Source organism: Microtus oregoni, unplaced genomic scaffold (assembly GCF_018167655.1).
Source record: "Microtus oregoni isolate MIOR12 unplaced genomic scaffold, Mior012 000007F_ref0000211, whole genome shotgun sequence".
Taxonomy (NCBI): Eukaryota; Metazoa; Chordata; class Mammalia; order Rodentia; family Cricetidae; genus Microtus; species Microtus oregoni.
In genome coordinates, this window is record NW_024543066.1 from 6,354,952 (window position 1) to 6,375,314 (window position 20,363).

General features: G+C 41.1%; 1 protein-coding gene across 4 annotated transcripts in view; it reads right to left on the reverse strand.

Annotated features, from left to right (window-relative positions):
* Window positions 1-6,097: 6,097 nt before the first annotated feature.
* Jmjd1c (jumonji domain containing 1C) overlaps window positions 6,098-20,363 on the reverse strand; it is a 174,788-nt gene continuing 160,522 nt past the window's right edge. For all 4 annotated transcript variants that reach the window (XM_041655884.1, XM_041655883.1, XM_041655882.1 and 1 more), the window contains 6 exons: window positions 19,872-20,002; window positions 19,421-19,543; window positions 15,852-15,991; window positions 13,992-14,168; window positions 7,411-7,542; window positions 6,098-6,969 (listed from right to left, as the gene is read on the reverse strand). In XM_041655884.1, coding sequence (XP_041511818.1) covers window positions 6,880-6,969; window positions 7,411-7,542; window positions 13,992-14,168; window positions 15,852-15,991; window positions 19,421-19,543; window positions 19,872-20,002 — 793 coding nt within the window. In that variant the 3' untranslated portion in view covers window positions 6,098-6,879. The remainder of the gene's footprint in view (window positions 6,970-7,410; window positions 7,543-13,991; window positions 14,169-15,851; window positions 15,992-19,420; window positions 19,544-19,871; window positions 20,003-20,363) is intronic.

Below are 20,363 nucleotides of genomic sequence, written 5' to 3' on the forward strand. Positions count from 1 at the left end.
CCCTTGTTGAATATGGCTGGTGGTTAACAAACATGGCGCTCAGTGGCTTCTCCCTGTGTTCCCACTTTTTCTCTTCATGAGACCCCGCTATGAAGTAAGCAGTCCATGGTGGTCTCAGACTTGTGATCTCGCCCCCCTTTTTACAATGAGCTCTGTAGACTGGGGTGTAGTTCAGCGCTAGGTGTACGAGGTGAGCACTTCCCACCACTTCTGTTCCTTGTGCTCTTCCTTCCCATCACTCTTATTGGTTTGCCATTTTCTTAGATCTTTTTCTCTCTTTTGTTGATGCTCTGTGCACACTGCTCAGTGCTCTTGCGTAGCCTCGCTCTGTTGGAGCTTTGTGCTTCGCGTCTGTGTGTTGGGTCACCATGCTCAACTCAGTGTGTTAGAGAGGTATGCCACTCTTAGATCCCTCAGTACCTTGTGAGTTTCATTTTTATAAAATGGGTTTGGTTTACCTGACTTATTCTAGCAGAGTAATCCAAACTGCCAAAGGACTAACCTCCAGTTGGCAAGCAGAAGTCAAACCTCGGGTCTTGTGTTTTGGCCCGAGGTGCACACTCAGTTGTGGGATCCAGCACCACATACAGGTACGCATCAGAACTGAAGGGAGCTGAAGGACATCTGATTGGCTAGTCTCTGCCCAAAAAAACTACCAGGTGAGTGGAGAACCCACACACTTGGTGTCTAATGTAAGAAGTGGAAAGTGAAGACGAGGAAAACCAGCTGGCCTTCACTCCTCTGTCTGCTGAAGGACATGGTGTGCTTCCTGGAAAGAGTCAAGTACGCGTGAGCCGGAGCTCTCCAGATCAGCTAGCTTGGCTGACCCTGAGCTGTCTGTTGGCTTTGCTCTGGGAAAGAATCTGCACTGGGGTTCCAGACTGGTGGTGGTCTCTTGTGGGTAGTTGCTAAGACACATATTTTAATTGTTAGGTTGAATGCTGCTAGGTAGCGTGAGGCACAGTGTGGGCTAGAGGTCGTTCACTAAATCATTCTGGAGCAGTGGTTCTCAGAACAACCTCCGCAATGCTGCCACCATATTTAATCTAGTTCCTCATGTTGTGGTGACCCCAGTCATAAAATGACTGCATAAGTGTAATCTTCCTAATGTTATGAATTGTAACGTCTTAAGTGTCTGATAGGCAACCCCTAAAGGGGTCACGACCCACAGGTTGAGAACCACTGTTGTAGATGGTTGCAGTGAAAGATGATCACTGTCATAATCCTTCAGTGTAACTGGTGACCTCAGGAAGTGAGTCCTGTAATAGCACTAGGCCATGCTTTAGGTCTTCCCTTTAGAAACCACCGGTGGCCAATAGTGCCATCTGGTGGACAAAACTAGTTTTGTGTCTTCCAGCATGCAAAGGGTCTGAGGCCTTGGCAATCTTGGGGTAGGACACAAGGCCTGGTATGCTAGGCAAGCCCTCTGCCACTAACTGTACCACTACCCCCCCCTCCCCCAAGTCTTGCTTTCCTAGTTTAGAACGGATAAGTTTAAGAACGAAATGGCGGCTGGTGAGTTGGCTCAGTGGGTAAAGTCCCAGATTGACAAATACATTTGTTGGGAGCAGTGAGACCCCAGATCCTGAATTTCTTGTAAACAACTTATTTTCCCTGATCCGAGTGCCTACAGCTGCTCTGAGCACGAGACCCTCAGGAGTTCCTGATGGCAGGAGAGTGGTTTTTGGTGGGTTTGGCTGGGGCGTGGCTATCTCTATATTAGCTGCCCCTGAACAAAATAGAGCATTCTTGGGGCTTTCTGAACCAGCGTTTGGAGGTCGTATGTCGGTCTGTCTCTGCATGTGTCGGTCTGTCTCTGCCTCTGTATTCTCAACCTCCAGCCCCTTGCCCGAAGCTCACAAACTGGGTTCTAGCGCATAGAGTGCAGAAGAAGGGAAGTGAGGCAGCTGCCAAGGAGCCAGCCGCCAGGTCGGACATTCTGAATCTTTCCCAGTAAACCACCTCGTGGTGCTACAAGAACCAATTTGTACAAATTGTCCTCTGACCACACACACAAACAGTATAATTTAAAAAAGGAATGTGAGGCACCAGCAGGAACTGAGGGCTCGTCCCCTCTGGCTTCTGTTTATGTACACGGGGATTTTGCCTGCATATTTGTCTGCACCATTTGTTTGCCCAGTGCCCATGGAAGCCAGAAGAGGATGTTGGATCCCCTGGAATTGGAGTTACAAAAGGTTGTGAACTACGGTGTGGGTGCTGGTAAATGCAGGGTCTTCTGGGAGAAAAAAACAGCGCCACTGGGCTGAGCTTCTGGAGCTTTAGTTGAAGAAAGGGAGGAGGGATTATACGAGCAAGAGGAGGTCAGGTTATGGTTGGGAAAAATGACAGAAACAGTTGACCTGAGCTAGTGGGAGCTCAGGGACTCTGGACTGACAGCTGGGACTCCCACATGGGACCTTACTAAGCCCTCTGAATGTAAGTGACAGTTGTGGGGGATGGCTGGCAGTGGCGCTAAGTATCCCTGGTGCATGAACTGGCCTTTTGGAGCCCATTTCCTATGGTGGAATCCCGTGCTCAGCCTTGATACAGGGGGAGGGGCTTGATATGCCAGAGGAGTGGATGGGGGTAGGGCAGGAGAGGGAACTGGGACTAGTATGTAAAATTTAAAAAGAAAAACCAGTGCTTTAAAGATTGAGTCTTCTATCTTTCCATTGACCTGGACCTATTTTGAAGGGGAGGAGGGCCTGAGACAGGGTTTCTTTGTAGTCCTGGCTGTCCTAGAACTCCCTCTAGACTAGGTGGGCCTCAACTCGGATGCCTGCCTCTTTTTCGGGTAATGAGACTAAAGGTGTGTGCCATCAATTCCTGGCAACCTGAACTTTGAAGTTTTGCTGCCTCAATTGAATCTCAAGGTACCTGGGGGGATAAAGTGTGTGTGCGTATGTGACCTTTCGTTTAAAAACAAGGTCCAACACTGGGCAGTAGTGGCACATGCCTTTAATCTCAGCACTCAGGAGGCAGAGGCAGGCGGATCTCTGAGTTCGAGGCCAGCCTGGTCTACAAGAGCTAATTCCAGAACAGGCTCCAAATCTACAGAGAAACCCTGTCTCAGAAAACACAAACACACACACCCCAACAACAAAACAAGGTCCCAGGACAGCAAGATGGTTCAGTGAGTAAGGGTGCTTGCTGCCACCCCTCATGATCCTAGTTTGGTATCTAACTCATGGTGGAAGGAGAAAACTCCCACCACTTGGCTTCTGACTTGCACCCCTGAAGACAGGAAAAAGAAAGTGGTGTGAGACTTATCCTAAGAAGCAGCTTTGACCTTCCCCACACGGAGCCCATGGGGGCGGGGCTGTAGCTGCCTTTGGCCCCAGGAATGAGCTCTAAGACAACACACACATAAAGGATGCATCTAGGATAGCTCGTGAATGACGGCTTTTTTTGTGGTGCGAGAGTCACCACACAACTGAGATCTGACTCAACAGCTGATGTCAGCTGAGAAAACCTCCCTAGCCAAGATTGGAAATTCAACTTTCAATGCAGCTAGTGACTGGCAATTTGTTTAAATCCCCTAAGGGCATGAGATGAAGCCCAGTACACCTTGAGCTCCAACCCTAGTACCACATAAGCCTAGTATGGTGGTGGTACAAGCCTACACCCACCACTCACACCAGGGCCTAGCAGGAAAATTACAAGCTCAGGGTCATTGTAGTCTGCACAGACGTTTTGAGGCCAGCCTGGACTTAGGAGAACCAAAGTACTCTGAATATTGTTCACTACGGCATTGTCATCTAATTGTATAAATCCATGTCTTAACTTTTGCAATTACGTAACTTCTAAATCTTTAACGAGAGTGGCACACATGGCTTTGTGTCCTACCTGGCTTGCTATAACCCAATGCATGGTGCAGAGGATTGAGTTAACTACAGAATGGTAGCTAACTTGCATTCCTTTCCCTTTAATAACTGGCTTGGCATATGGGATACACTCATCAAGTCAAATATTTAAGAGTGCTTGCCCCCCAGATCTTAATTAAATACATTTAAACCTGTATTTCATGAGCTAGAAGACAGCATACTGACAAAAGGGTGCTGCAACCTCAGAATACACGGCAGCGAAGATACGGACATGTGCATGTTAGTAAGCACCCGCGCTGAAGTCTCAGGGTAACAACTACCATATGGATGTGAACACTTTTATAAAAGCCTCCTGGCCTTGATGTTTTTTCTTTTAAAGATACTTGTGCAAACATGTTCATACTGTGTTTGCCGAGGCCAACTGTCTCGGATACTCCTTTGAGGCAGGGTTGCTACCTGAACATGGAACATGTTTATTTTTAAGATTTCTTTTTCTTTTGTGTGTATGTGTAAGTGCAGGTACACAGAGGCTAGAAGAAACTGTAAGATCCCCTGGAGCTAGAGTTATAGCTGGTTGTGAGCCATCTATGTGGATCCTGGGAACTGAACTTGGATCCTCTGCAAAGCAGTATAGGTGCTCTTAACCTTTGAGCCATTTCCCCAGTTCCCGGAGACTAACAACCTAAAGTGATCCTGTCTTCAATTGCTAGGAGGCTTTATTTGTAGGGATACCTCACCATGATACCCACGGTGCTGGGATGAGCTGAAACAGTTTCCATGATTATAGAGCAGGGTTTTTCTTAACTCTTAATCTAGGTCTCCAGTTTGTATATTTAGAAAATCCTCACCATCACATTACATAGGAAATGGACACTGTAAGATATATATGAGGAACAGAGCCAACCAAAAGGCTAGAGTTGAAATGTGGTATTGCTGCTTGAGATGCTAGGGAGATAGTTCTGTTCGTCAAGCTGCTAGGCCAGCACGAGGACCTGAGGGCACTAAATATAAATCTCGCTCATAACAAGCTAAGTGGTGGGGCCGTCCTGGGAGACAGAGATGAAGATGGACCCTTGAGGCTTCCTGGTCAGCCATGCTTGCCCAAAATGTCACACCCAGGTCTCAGTAAGAGAACATAACTGATGAGAAAAAGGGGTGGGGGCAAAAACTAATGGAATTGAGGCACATTTGAGAAAATGATGTAAGTACAAAGCACACATGTAAAATAGTCTTCAGTACATTTCCTCCTAACTTCTCACTGGTTCTTGTACCAGATGCTGTGTGAGAATGCTCTTGTATACTGTAAAGATTTGTCACTTGTATTTTTTTTAAATATTTATTTATTTATTATGTATACAGCATTCCTTCCATGTATGCGTGCAGGCCAGAAGAGGGCACCAGACCCCATTACAGATGGTTGTGAGCCACCATATGGTTGCTGGGAATTGAACTCAGGACCTTTGGAAGAGCAGGCAATGCTCTTAACCTCTGAGCCATCTCTCCAGCCCCTGTCACTTGTATTAGTTTAATAAAACACTGATTGGCCAGTAGGCAGGCAGGGCCACCAGACTAGGAGAATTCTGGGAAGAGGAAAGGCAGAGAGTCAATTTATCAGCCAGATGGAGAGGAAGCAAGATGAGAATGCCTTACTGAGAAAAGACAACAAGTGACGTGGCTAAATAGGTAAGAATTACTAGTTAGCCGGTTGAGGTGGCGCATGCCAGTAGGATTTGCTGAAGGAGGCAGAGGCAGGAGGATCACAAGTTCAAGGCCAGCCTGGGCTATACATTCAAAAAAAAAATTACTAGTTAATTTAAGTTGTACGAGCTAGGTAATAATAAGCCTGAGCTATCAGGCCAAACAGCTTTAGAATGAAGATAAGCCGGCTTTTCTGTGTTTCTTTTGGACTGAATGGCTGTGGGACCAGGAGGGACAGAAACTTCCATCTACGGCCAGAAATAGGTACCTAATGTGAAATGAGTTGCTCAGACTCCTGCTGGCCCTTTTTACCTGGGTAAAAAGTGTGTCATAAGCAGACCACATTAAGCTTTCTTCTCAATAGCCAAAGATGTCAATGGAGAACTACATATTCCAGCAGCAAAGTCTAGCATCAAGCAACCAGTTGGGACAGTAAAGAACTACAGAAACAAAACAAATCTGGCAGGGCCACACAATAAGGGGCAGAGGTCTTAGTCACAGCCTGTGGCTGCAAACTTTGCTTTATCCCAGCAGTGTCAGACCAGAGAGGGAGAACCAGAACAGCAGGCTTCTTGATAAAGTCTTTTAATGGAAAATGTAAAACCCCTTTCAACTGTAATGTACAAAGCCATATGTAACACTTGCACTTTAACAAAAGCAAGCCAATGTTTTAAAAAAATACATCCTTAAATGTATATATGTATATATTTACATAGCATATTAAGTTTAATATTTAGCTTTAAAACTTCACATAAATTTTACCAAAATGAGACAATTTTAAATAAATTACACCTTTTGAAAATGTTTAATTGTACAGTCAATAGCTTCAACAAAATATTGAAGTGTCTGAGTTTAGTATCTACTTTATATACTTTCTATTTTACACATTTTACAATTATTTGGCAGTAATTTTCTGATTATGACATGACTGCTGTGCAATCCAGCAATTTTCCAAACGCAGGCAACAGCTGGTGTTTATGTCCTAGTCTCACAGTAACTGTCTCAATGTAGTGAAAAATATCAGTTATTTTATTAAACTGTACAAGAGCACATTTACACTTGATCAACAATATAGCATAGATTTTTTTTTGTTTTTTTTTTACCAAAAATAAATACATCATTTTAAATCTGGCATCTTCACAAACATCATATACACTATGATACAGGGGCAGCTGTACTGGGCTGCCTTTAAGTTTAGCTTGTTTTATAGCTAGCACTGAATCACAGGGGCCGTGACATAATGCTATACTGGTATGGTGTCAGTAGCAAGTAATTACTACAAAGAGAATTTCTTGGCACTGATGGTTTAATGGAGCTCAAGTCAGACCTATTGTCACTCAAGGGGTTCCAACCACACTTAAGTGTCCTCCATGTCCTCTACTTCATCTTCATGCATCTTCAAAGTTCTCACCATTTCTTTGACGGCATGATATAAGATATTCTTAACCTGAAAGAGATGGTATTTGCAATCACGTGAACTGGGGAAGAATTCACAAAGGACAGCTGCTGGATTAAAAACAAAATTACATATATATTTCAAGACAGGATTTCACTATCACCCAAGTGAGCGTCAAACTCAAGAGCAATCCTCTTGCTGCAGCCTCCCTAGTGCTGGGAATACAGAGCATGCACTACATGCTTGCTTAAAAAGCAAGTGATTAATTTGAAGGGAACCGAGGAGCATCAATGTGCCATGAGTCCAGATTTCAACACCAATCAGTGAGCTCAGTGATGTTGACTGGGGTACCTTAGTGTGTTAAGCAGGCAGCAGCTGCCTAAGCTGGGATGCATACATCCTGTTTTCTCAACATGAAAAGGCAACAACAACAAAAAACTAACAAAAAAACCAAACAAAAATCTGGATCTCCTTGGAACAATCACTCCTTACCTGTAGTTTATCATCATAATTGATTTCCTCTTTCAAAAGCCTCAGTTCCTGCGTTAAATGAAATGACTGTACAAGATGTTCTGGGGAGACAAAGTCTTCAGTTACCTGAATACAGCTGTGAAAATTCTGTACCTATTTCAAAACAAAAAAAAAGTGAAATACAAATCTTAGAATAGAAGGTCAGAATGGAAGCAAAGAAAAGCCAGGCTGTCTAAAATGAATAAATACAAAAGACATTTCTGCCAGAGAATTTTCCCAAAACATCAAATGGATTTCAGAGCTTAAGACCACACTTTAATGAGAAAGTTATGTCACCAAAAAGCTTCATGTGAAGTGACTTTGTAAATGAAGTATTTTTAAATGATAAAAACAAATGACTTTTCCAGGAATCCTTTGGAGAGGCTATTATGATCCTAAATTATCAATATTGTCTAGATGGGCTTTCAAAATGCATTATGTTAAAACCCTGCTAAGGAGAGGCTGTAAGAAGCACTCGATCTGTGCAGTTGCTATTCCTTTGTTACTCCCATCAGTATTAGTTCTTAGATCAGAGAATAAAGAAAAGGAAATGCAACTTTACTTCATTTGCTAGGCACTGGGGTCGGAACTTTAGTTTCAGAACTGATCTAGATTTTTTGTTATTTGTGCCTTTGTTTAAAAAATTAGCCAATTAACAAGACCCTCTGATCTCATGTGACTTTAAGTTTTTCAAAACAGTTTCTCTTGGTTGACTACATGGTACTCTTCAGGAGCCGGTCAGCACTGAATCATTTGCTTAGCAGTCACACCTTCTGCATGTCCTTGTTCCTAATAACTGCTTTCTCTCAATGATCTGTATAACAGAGAAGGCCCACGTGGATCTAATTTGAATTTTTTTAAATTGTCTTTAGTTGTCTTCAAAAGAGGTTTTAAAATGCCATAAAAATTCCTGGGAAAGAAGGAATAACTGAAAAACTAAGCATTTACATTTACTCTAATTTTAAGTTTGCAAAACAAATTTAATTGGAAGAGTGAGATGAAGCCGACAGTAAGTGGGAGATGGAGACTGTGGGAGAGAATCTAATTGATGGCAGGGTGATGGGGTTCCAGAGGGGCTAGAATTCCTCCTCTGGACGTATGACCACCTGAACAGCTGCTGAAGTCTGCAGAGTTGTTTAACTCAAGGACTGTGCCTCTATTGACAAGTTGGTAGCACCATAAAGTAAGCGCTCTGTTTCTGTGCTCATTAGGCTGCTGGTTCCTCTGGAGTAACAGTGGGAGCCTCACAAGTGCAGCGTGTCTGTACAGTCTCACTGGGTCTTCCTATTGTCTGCAGAACAGATGCTCTATTCAGAACAGTGGACTATGGATGAGATGCTCAGCTCCTGTCCCAAGACAAATCAGCCAAGAAATGGCAAGTCAACAGGAGCCCAACTCCTGTGCTGTCTTGTCTAACAGATGATTTACACTGCTACATTAACTCTCATACCAGCTATATCGTCTCCAATGCCTTGAGTCTCCCATGTCTTATCTGGGCATGCTGTGGGGTGAGTGAGTCCTTCAGGAGTCTTAGCATGTTACCTTTTGGTATGTTTAGCTCTAGCATGACCTAAAATCACTTGTAGCTCCCAAATTCTCATTTAGATCCTTTGTTCAATATCTTGTTCTTTTCAGTCTCTTCATCCATCATCCTTGTGGTTTCTCCTTTAGATATTTTTTTACCCATGGCATTTCCTTGAGTTCTTTGCATTATTAGTCCAAGTTCTGGGCTTCCTTGGGGACACTTCTGCCAATCCGTCTTTCCTCTGAACAGGCTATCCTTTTCTGTTTCTGTGCACGTGTTTATCACGCTAGGCTGAAAACTGGGCATCTGAACATTACCATGTGATTCCCTTGCCTCAAGGTTTGGTGTCACGGGTCACTGAGGACTGCAGCCATTCTTTAGCCACTCGGCAGAGTTTCTGAGAAGGCTCTATTTCTTGCTGTGCATGGTCAGGAAGTCTCTGTCCTGTTTTTTTTTCAGTGGCCAGCTGTGTGCTGACAGAGATTTCCTTATAGAGACTTTCTTCTTAAAACAGCCTCTTGGCTCTTCTGAGCTGTGTCACCTCCCAGAGCTTGAAAGGGCTATGTCAGCTTTGCCAATTTATGGCTGCTTTAGAATGTTTTCAGACTGCCAACTTTTACTAATGCCTACAGGATCGCATGTGTTTCTGAACAACCCTATGTGGTGTATTTTGCTGAAAGCTTGAGGGTTAAAGAGGATCCAGTTTTAAAGCAGAATACAAAAGAGTTTCCCATTCCACTTATGCCTTTTGTTTGCCGTCTGAGTCATTAATCATGAGCTTTTCATGTTTATAGTCCAAATGTTATCTTTTAAGAAAGGATTCATTATCATTCTTTGGTTATTTCTGAAAATGTTATGTGAGGTTTTGCCACACATTTCTTCTGGTCATTCAAATGCAGGTAATTTGTACCCCCCCCCCCAAAAAAAAAAAAACACCACACAGGTTTTCTCTGTGTAGCCCTGCTGTCCTGGAACTCACTCCATAGACCAGGCTGGCCTCGAACTCACATAGATTCATCTGCCTCTGCCTCCTGAGTGCCGGAATTAAAGATGTGTGGCACCACTATCCAGCATGGCTGACAATTTGTAACTCTTAAAGACACCATGAAATCACTCACTATAAATGCTACAACAGTCTAGTAACCTAAGCATGTTAGGGCAAACTTATTAATAAAGATTTTCTGTTCAGCTTTTTTCTTTTGTTTCTTTCTCCCTGTAGTATTGGGGGTGGAAGACTGAGCCTCATAATCTAGGCACTGCTCTGCTGCCCAGCTCTAGTCTCAATTTTAAAGGCCATTCAGAACACTACAATGGAGAAAAGTGAGCACTAGAGATGAAGCTCTAACAGCTCTGTCTAGGTAGGTGGGATAGATAGAATTTCACATACTTTGTTTGGTTTACAAACACAAACAACTTACCATTTTAGAGTGGGTTTTACACAGGAACTGTGGCCATTACACTTCCAGTTGCTAAGATGAACACCGAAACTGCCCTGCACTGTTTAAATGCTGATATCTCCTAGTGTCTGTCCTACTCACTGCTGAGGCCAGCACAATATGCTGCTTCCTTCCCAGCAGTGCTGGCCCAGTGATGCAGTGTTACATCTATCAAAGTGTAGTCCCTAGACTACAGCACCATCACTATCGATTGTTGGAAATGTGAAAGTTCATGTTCCTCTTCTACCTGTCTTCTAAAGAATCAGAAAAACTAGGGTTAGGGTATGGTCCAGTAAGAAAGCACTCTGGGAACTGGGCAGGAAATCACTGTACATCTGAAGCCAGCCCGTCTAAACAACAAAATGCTATCTCAACTCTGTCCTTTCCTTTATACCCCACAGCTACCCTCTTATATAGACAACAACAAACCCCTGGAAGTAGCAAGGGCAAGAGAGGAAGCAGAGAAAATAAAATGAACATAGCATCAATGTGAGGGAAGTTACTGCCTCTTTACAGAACAACGGGAGTTTCTTAAATTTAGCCATACCCTTTTCGCCTGCCCAGGCAAATGCGATTTGCCAGTATTGACCTAATGGGGAAAGGGAATGTTCACACAGAAGTCTGTATGTAAATGTTTACATGTATCAATTGCCCAAACTAGAAACAACCTAAATGTATTCTAGTTGTAGAGATAAGACTTAAAAAATACTTCCTATGTCAGCATAGTTCACAAGCAACAAAAACGGACCACTTGCTCTATACACTATGGATGAATCTGAAATACATTGTAAAGAAAAGCCAGACTTAAGCTGGGCGGTGGTGGTTCAATCCCAGCACTCGGAAGGCAGAGGCAGGCAGATCTCTGTAAATTCAAGGCCAGCTTGGTCTACAGAGCTACTTCTAGCACAGCCAAGGCTACAAAGAGAAACCGTGTCTCAAAAATCCAAAAAGAAAGAAAGAAAAGCCAGACTTAAAAAGTACACGCTGAGGGCAAGAAAGGTAGCTCAGCAGTTAGAAACATATACTGCTCTTAAAGAAGATGTGAGGTCACTTTCTAACACCCATGTCAGGTGACTAGGTTAGTGTAAGCCTACTAGTAACCTGTAATCCCAGCTCCAAGAGGAACTGATGCCTCTGGCCTTGTGGGTGCCTATACTCACATATCCACAGTTTATAAAACACACACAATGACTCCATTACTATTTATCTATCAGAAGAGGTCTGACTTTAGTCCAGGCAGGAAAGGAAATGATAGAATCCTCCTTTCACTTTTTCAGAATGCAAGCCTGACAGGTGTGGACATCACAGCCGGTCTGAGTACAATGAAATGGCATTCTCAGAAAAGCAGAAGGTAGAGGCAGAAGGAGCGCCAAGTTCCAGGTCATATGCAGTAAGCTACACAGTAAGTTCCAGGCTAGCCTAGGCTACATGAAACCATGTCCCCCAAAAAGGAGGCGGGGAAGTGATATAGGTATGAATAATTTGCATTGATATGGATTTTAAGGTCAATTTTGTTATATGTATATGTATTTCTGATCTTGATTAAGGTATTGTGATTGCGTAGTTCATTTTTAAAATGTAATGTATAATTAGGAAATATAGGTTGTTGATGGATAATCATAAATAATAGTCAAGTTTGTAGTCATGTTACTTAGATTTTCTAGATATATAGAGATATATTTCAGATAGGCATTCTTCATATCTCTCAAAGGCTGCAGAATATGGCATTTAATGTTTTAATACCTTAGGACTTTTCATGACAATGAGACATGTCTGCTCCTGGCGGCACCAATCTACTTCAAGAGGAAGATGGGCATCGAAGAGGCTCGTTATGGAGTTTGATAGCCATTTGGGCAAGAAACTGCTCTTGCCTGGACTGTTGCATAAAATGGACACAGAGAACCCGCAGAGAGAGGACTGCTGAACTTGCCTAAAGGTGAGACGGTCTTTTGGGGTTCATGACTCATGAAAGAGTCTGAGAGACATTCTGCAGGACACAGCAGATAGTGACTGAACTGTCTTTGAAATTTCCTGCTTCATGGAAATGTCTGCTGGATACTATGGGCCTGAAGGCTGAAGATGGATGCCCCAACGGTACAGAGGAACTTTGGGTGACTGTACAGGCAGCGAGATGTCTCTGTCATTTCTAGAGCTTTGGATTTCTTGTTTACTTAGGTAATATTATATCCTTCTGGAGTCTTTGATGGAGTTGAAGAATGGATAGGTAGTTATAGTTTTCCATTGTTATGATAAAAGATAAAATAGATATAAATATTGTAACTGTGATTCTTGCTTAATAACTGTTTTGCTATATGTAATTTTACTATGTTAAAGCCTTCCTTTTTTGTTTAAACAGAAAAAGGGGAAGTGATGTGGGAGTGTCATATATCAATCTGTTGATTTTATTGGTTAAGCAATAAAAAGAAACTGCTTGGCCCTCATAGGTTAAAACATAGGTGGGTGGAGTAAACAGAACAGAATGCTGGGAGAAAGAAGCTGAGTCAGGGAGTCGCCATGATTCTCCCACTCCAGGCAGATGCAGGTTAAGATCATTCCTGGTAAGCCAGCTCATGGGCTACACAGATTATAAGAAATGGGCTAGTCCAGGTGCGAGAGTTAGCCGAGAAAAGGCTAGATATAATGGGTCAAGCGGTGTTTAAAAGAATACAGTTTCCGTGTAATTATTTCGGGTAAAGCTAGCCGGGTGGCGGGACACAGCCCGCCGCTCCTTATTACAACAGGGAAGAGCTGGAAAGAAGTTTGGACAATTAAGAGCAGCTGCTTTGCTGCTCTCTGGAGGACCTGAGTTTAGTTCCCAGCCCCAACCGTAGCTTACAACCACTTGAAACTCTAGCCCTGCTTCCACGGCACCTGTTCTCACCTGCTTATACAATTACACAGAAATGTATACTATAGATATTAAAAGTTGTATCATAACCATCTGCAGTGGCCACTTTAAGAAAACTTAACATTGAAAACAGGTGTGATCACACACACCTGTAATGCCAGTGCTTGGAGCCAGAGGCGGCAACACCACTTCCAGTTCAAGTGTAATCTGGTTTGCAAAGCAAGACTCCATTAAATACCCCAGAACTTGGAAGGCTGACAGAAGGCAAGTGTGTCTCAAATGACTGAAAACAGCAACTACCACCCTGACAGTTAGCAAACTAAAAGTGTAAACAAGGACCGGCAAGTCCTAGTCTCTATAATCAAATACAAGTCTTACACTATTCTACCACAGACAGTTTTCTTAAAATAATTTACATTTGAGTACAAGTTAGCTATTGTCTGATGAGGCTAGAACAAATAAATGGCATATAGGGCTTGGAATCCCAATCAGAAGCAACTGGGATTAATATCTCTAAAATGAACACAAGACTATAAGAAATATAACCATTCAGTAAATTTTCTAGGAAGTTATAGTAGAAAAGTAATTAATTACTTTAGATTTCAAACACTATAAATACCATTTCAATGGAAATACAATGGTGCTGGTCATTTCCCTACTTTACATCTTTTATTTTTACCTATACACAGAACAATTCTTTTCCAAAATTAACTCCTTCCGAGGACAGGAGTATTAGAATTACATAAATGTGTACCTGATGAAGTGTTCCTGCTGGCAAAACGATGGCATCACCAAGAAACTGAATCAGAGTGCAGGCTCTCACTCCATGCTCCTCAAGCAGCCTCTGGCGGAGCTTTCTATTCACATACCAGCTTTGGTCCCGGATTGGATCATGCTCAGGTAGAACTTCAAGGCCTTGTTCTTTTGAAATCTGATAAAATGAAAATATGCATACCAACTTAATGGAATTGAAAAATCTGAGTTAAACTTATGTTGGTCTTGTGCTTGCATACTCTTAGAAAACAAAGGCACTGGCTACTTTTGCAGAGGACATGTGTTTGTTTCCCAATATCCACCCGGCAGTTAACAACCATCTGTAACTCCAGTTCCAGAGAGGCCAATGTTTTTCTTTTGGTGTCCCGAGGCAAACCAAAAACACCAGTGACTGTTCATAATTCTAAGAAGAAGAAAAAAAAAAAAAAGGCTGGGCTGTGGTGGTAAGAAGTATCTTTTAGCTTAGCATTTATTCTAGAGGCCGAAGCAGCTGGATCTCTTTGGTTTAGAGAGGCCCACCTGTTCCAAATAGTGAGTCCAGGCCAGTCAGAGGTAGAATAAGAATCTGTCTCAAAACAACAGCAACACTAAAACATTCTACAATTATTTAAAAAAAAGTCAAGGCTATTAAAACACCATAGCTGTTGGTAGTGCTCATGTCCCTTTTCACCACTGTTTTCTACTGGGAGACTCTTACCTATTCGGTTTCTTCCTTACATTTGTTTCCTAGTCACATAGATGAAGAAAACTACTTGTGTTTTTTCTCTCTAAAGTCAAACCAATCATGTGTATGAATTTTGTAACCCCTTAAGGACACGTACAAAGTTTTAGACTTAACAACCTAACCCTTCAAGAATCTAGTTCAAAGAACTGTTAAAAGTTACTAAAAAGCTGGATTTAAAAGGCACAATTATCATGTATCAAGTTAAAGCACTTTTAGGCATTCTGGTATACAGTGGCAATTTGCAAGGACTCTTCGCTTCACAGAGATCACAGAAACATTATTTAAATCTTTTCAAGAAGATGAAAAAAATAAGCAACAATAGTGATTCCTTAAATCCTTCAAACCACCAAATATCATTTTATTACTTATTTTAGTCAAGGGCACTCCTAGCAAGGAGGTATTAGCAGCTGATGGCTTTTTGGGAAGAGTCACTTGTCTTTAGTGGTGGTCACTGGTGGGATGCTCATGGCCTATTGCAAAACATTATACCCATACAAATGTGTGTAGCATGAACTAGAGTTGCTGGGTTATAAAAAAGAAGAGTCAACAGTGGTGATGCACACCTTTAATTCCAGCACTCAGGAGGCAGAGGCAGAGGCAGGTGGATCTCTGAGCTCAAGGTCAGCCTGGTCTACAGAGTGAGTTCCAAGACAACCAGGATTACACAGGGAAAACCCTGTCTTAAATGCCCACCCACAAAAGGCAGCTAAGGAGGGAGATATGTGGTGGAAAGGGAGGAGATGGAAGGGGGTGGATATATATGTGTGTGTGTGTGTGTGTGTGTGTGTGTGAAATTTTCAAAGATTAAATCTGTATGGGTGTTCTCCCATATGTACAGTTGTGTACCACATGTGGGCCGGTGCTCAGAGGCCATAAAGAGGTCTTTGGATGATTATGAGATGCCATGTGGGTGGTGGGAATAACCTGGGTCCTCTGCAAAAACACCAAATGATCTTAATTGTTGAGCCATCTCTTCAGCCCAACATAAAGGAGCTTTTGGAATCAATAAAACACTAAAAAGGATCTTATACTGCAGAATGCAAAAAAAAAAAAAGTAGATAAATAATTAGTTCCTATTCAAAGTAAAGGCAGGATTCTCTGGAACCTCAATTATACCTTTTGAAGAAATTCCCTTATCGTGTCAAGATCTTTTCCAGCATAAATATGCCACAGAGCACCAGGCAGTTCACTCGAATCCTTTAATCTTTTCCTTAAAACATCATCCAATTCTTCTTCTTCGAATTTCTTAAGTATTCCTGAAACACAGGGAATTATTTTCGATTGGTCAGTAAAGACTAACAGAGAGCAGGACTCACTAAGGCTGATTATCAGAGCAGATCTTTTGCCTTGCCTCATTTTTTTTAATGGGCGCGGGGGGTGGGGGGTCATGGAGCAGGGTGTCTCAAATGCAGCCCAAGCTACTTGCTATTCAACAAAATCTGGATTGCAACTCAATATTCTCTTGTCTCTGCTTCTAGATAAAAGCATGTGACCCCACTGAGGGGCTAGGACCAGCACTCTTTAAAACCAGTTATATATCCAAAACTGTTGGGGGAGCAGAGCCCCGAGTTTGAAACTCCTGTGTCCACAAGAAGAGAAAGAGTGATTTCCCATGAGTTTGTTTCTGAATCAGAGAATCTCTACTTTAGAGCTAAAAAATTAGTTTCAAAATAAACAACATCTTCCCTGTTTCAGTGGTGGTCTGAACAATATAAACTCAAGGCATATCTTAACCTACAAAGTTATTTTTGACATTTATTATTTAGCTTCTCTAACTACTAAGACCGATAGGAACCACTACCTTAATTTTATGTTTGAGCTAAAAGTTTGAGTGAAATGAGTAAAAAGGCTTAGTTATATGAGTGGGTTTGTTTAATACTGGCTACTAATGAGAAGCATTCTGGTTAATTTCAGTGGGACCTCTATCCTAATTATGGTTAATCTGTTATCATACACAAACTGATTGATTCAAAAAGCTATGATTCTAAGGAAATATCAGATAATCCTTGTCAAATGTTGGCACATGGGAAATCACTGTGTAAGGAAATTTGGAAGAACACAAATAAAAGTATCAATTCTAGTCATTTTAAGTGTGAAGATTACAGAAAAATTGTCCGTGTTGATCAAAAAAAAAATTTTTTTGGTTTATTTTAATGTGTGTGCCTATTGCCTCGGAAGTTAAGAGGGCATCAGAGCTGCTGGAACCGAAGTTAACAAACAGTTGTAAGCTGCCATGTGGTTGCTGGGAACTGAAGTTGGGTCTTCTGGAGCAACGAGTAAGTACTCTTAAAAACTGAGCCATCTCTCCAATCTGTTTTCCATATTTTAAATATTGTCGACTCCAAAGGATGTATCAGATGTTTCCTAAAATCTGTGATGGCAAAAATCTTCATAATATTCAAATCTGACTGCAATGGTTCATTAATTCAAGCATTTATTAGACATTTAGCGGATTAACAAGTTCATGTTCGGGGGGCAGGGTTAAAAATTCAGGATTTCATGGAATTCTGGAAAGTCTTAATAATAAAAGGATATATCAGATGTTTCCTAACACCTCTGACAGCGAAATATAATATTCAAATTTGGCTGCAAAGGTATCTTTACTCACATATTTATTAGACACTCAAAAGAGTTAACAATGGGGCCCTTTTTCTTGGGGGAGGGTTAAAAATTCAGTACTTCATGAAGGTCTTAATAAATCTACATAAATTAAAGTCATCTAATAAATAAATAAAGGCATCAAGAGACTAGTTCAGTTTTTGATATTGGGTAATAGAAAGTTCCCCCCATTAATAAAAAAATAAAGAATAAAATTACAAGTTTATTATCAAATTTTTTCCTTCTTAAGGTTACTTTAAACGTGTATTTTAAAGGTGTTCTCAATAAAATTATAGGTTGGGCCATGTATAGTGGTTCATTCTTGTAATTCCAGCACTTGTGAGATGAAGGCAGAAGGACTGACATGAACTGAAGACCAGTCTGGGCTATACAGCAGGCACAAAACTAGAGAGAACAATGTAAGCAAGACATTATTTACCTCAAACCACCACCACAACAACCCCGTAACACAATAAATAAAATTACAAACTTCAATTAATGGATTGGTATTCTTAATATTCCCACTTAAATTTTACAACTCTATTTTAATTTCAAATTTTATTTACTTCTGTTTCCTGAGATGCTTAATTATGAATATAATCCTAAAACATTTCTTTGTGAGACCTATAAAATAATGATTAAAACCCTCAGAATTATTTTTTAAGCGTTTTTTTTTCAAGAGTGAAAATGTTAAGAACAGGGAGATAGGGATAAGGATGAGTAACAGAATCATGTTCTTTAGGCCATGAACAAACAGTACCTTAAACAGCAGACGTTAAGCTCCTCACAGAGAAAAAGTTCTGAAGAGGACATTTAAACACAGTAGAGGGGCCACTGTTTCCACAGCTAAGAGTACTTTCCTTTCTAGCTGAGGATCTAGGTTTGTTTCTCTTCCCAGCACCCACATGGCCACGTTTACCTCCAGTTTCAGTGGATTCATGTATTCTTTTGGCCTCTCTGGGTACTTCCATGCATGACATGGTACACTTATATAAAGGGAAGCCAAACACTCATACACAAATGAGCAAGTGAATAGATAAATAAATAATAAATGAGAACGACACAGATTTAGAACGCATATGGAATCTAAACCAAAAGCGACCACTTTCTGTATTAGAGATGGGACTACAACTTAAATGTGCCAATGACTCTCTAGTTCTATGCAGAACTGGGTTGGGGGTACTTCATGATAAGTCAGAAATACTCATTGAGGACTTAAATAATCAAAGCCTTATAGTGTTGAGCAAGCTGAGATCATATATTGCTGTCAAATGCACACAAAAATACAGTGCATATAAGATTGACTTCCCTACCTCCAACAGCTCAGTCACTCAACTGCAGATCTAGTCTGAGCTATAGACAGAATTGAAAACCAAACTAAAAAAGGTACGTCTGTGACTATAGCACAAGTCTATTCACAACCAAGTCCAAACTGTGAAGAAACAGGGGTTTCTTTACTACTGGTCCAGAAAGAAATGACTGAATTTTCCAAATATGTGTCAGTGAAAGCAAGAGACAGAGAGTGCCCAACAGGACAAAGAAAGTGTTCTGAGGGTAGCAGTAGCAGAACAACTGAAATTATTGAGGCAGTTTACTTCTCAGAAGAAAAAGCTTGAGAGTCTGCTCTTATTCTTACCTAACTGCAGCATCATCAATTGAGCACATCACCTACTTTAAAGAGAAGTCATGGAGAAAAGTGAAAGAGCTATGACTTTATATTTAAAAAAGGAGTAAGTGACTGACCAAGTTTTACAGAGAACTAGACAGTGAAAAGTAAACTATATGAACATAGAAAAATGTTTTTATTCTTCTGAATCATGTTAGAATCACAAACAGTATCTCACACCCTCAAAACCTGGCGCTCAGGCAGCACATGATCCCAAGTGAGTTTAATAAAATGGATTCATAAATATAATACTTAAAAAGCAAAGGCTCAAATAAAAATATTTACTTTTAAAATGACTCTTCTACATAATAAACAAGAAAAGCAGTTTTCAGATAACAAATGCTAGAGCTCCCCACCCCCAAACTACTGGGTTAGCCCTGTAATCCCATGGAAACCATGGCTGCTCTTTAAGCATCTTTACCTGCTTTTGAGAGGACACCATTTCCTTTTGCTACACCAACATAGACCAGAATATTTACAACATCAGAAGCTTCAACGTGGAGATTTGTGGTTCCTATATCATGATCCTTAGCAGCAGCAACACCTGTGTGAGAAATGAGGCCTTTTATTCCCGAGTACTATATGCATCTATAAAATCTAGTCACTAAAATCTATCAATAGAAATGCCCCACACAAAACAACACAATAAAAATACACAGACATGTTATAAGGAATTATTAAGAAGTACTACTTAAATATACTGGTTGTTAATTCCTATACTACTACTACTTAATATTAAAAAGGGTTTCAATAGCATTATTTAAAAAACAGGCTTACTAATAGGTAAAAATCATTAGGCAATTTGCATTTAGGCTAAAGTCTGCTAAACTCCCATAGAATCCCAACTTAAAGAGAAATATAAACATACTTACCATAGGCACTGCACAACCTGGGTCCTAGATCAGGGCGCACAAAAAACCCTGGCAAATGGGAGGCCAAATTGAACTTCCCTTCTGGGCTGCAATATTCTGGTAATGGCAGACTTCTCAAAAAGTCTTCATATCTAAAGACAACAACATAACAAACAACACAGCTTTAATTTTTTTTAAAATACAGACTTGAGTTTAAAGTATTCTGAAGTATAAAATGCCGCCCCCCGCTCAGGGAAACAGAGACAGGGTAGCAAGAGTTTCTTTGTATAGCCCTTGCTGTCCTGGAACTCACTCTGTAAACAAGCCTGGCATAGAGATCCACCTACCTACCTCAGCTTCCTTGTGTACTGCCCACCAAGAAGTACAAATTCTTAATTTGTGAAGAAGACTGCAATATCCTTCCCTTAAACTATACAACACCATTCTAGAACCAATCCCTTTAGAGTCTGAACTGGATTACTGTACAAGGCAGGCATAAAATATACATGATAC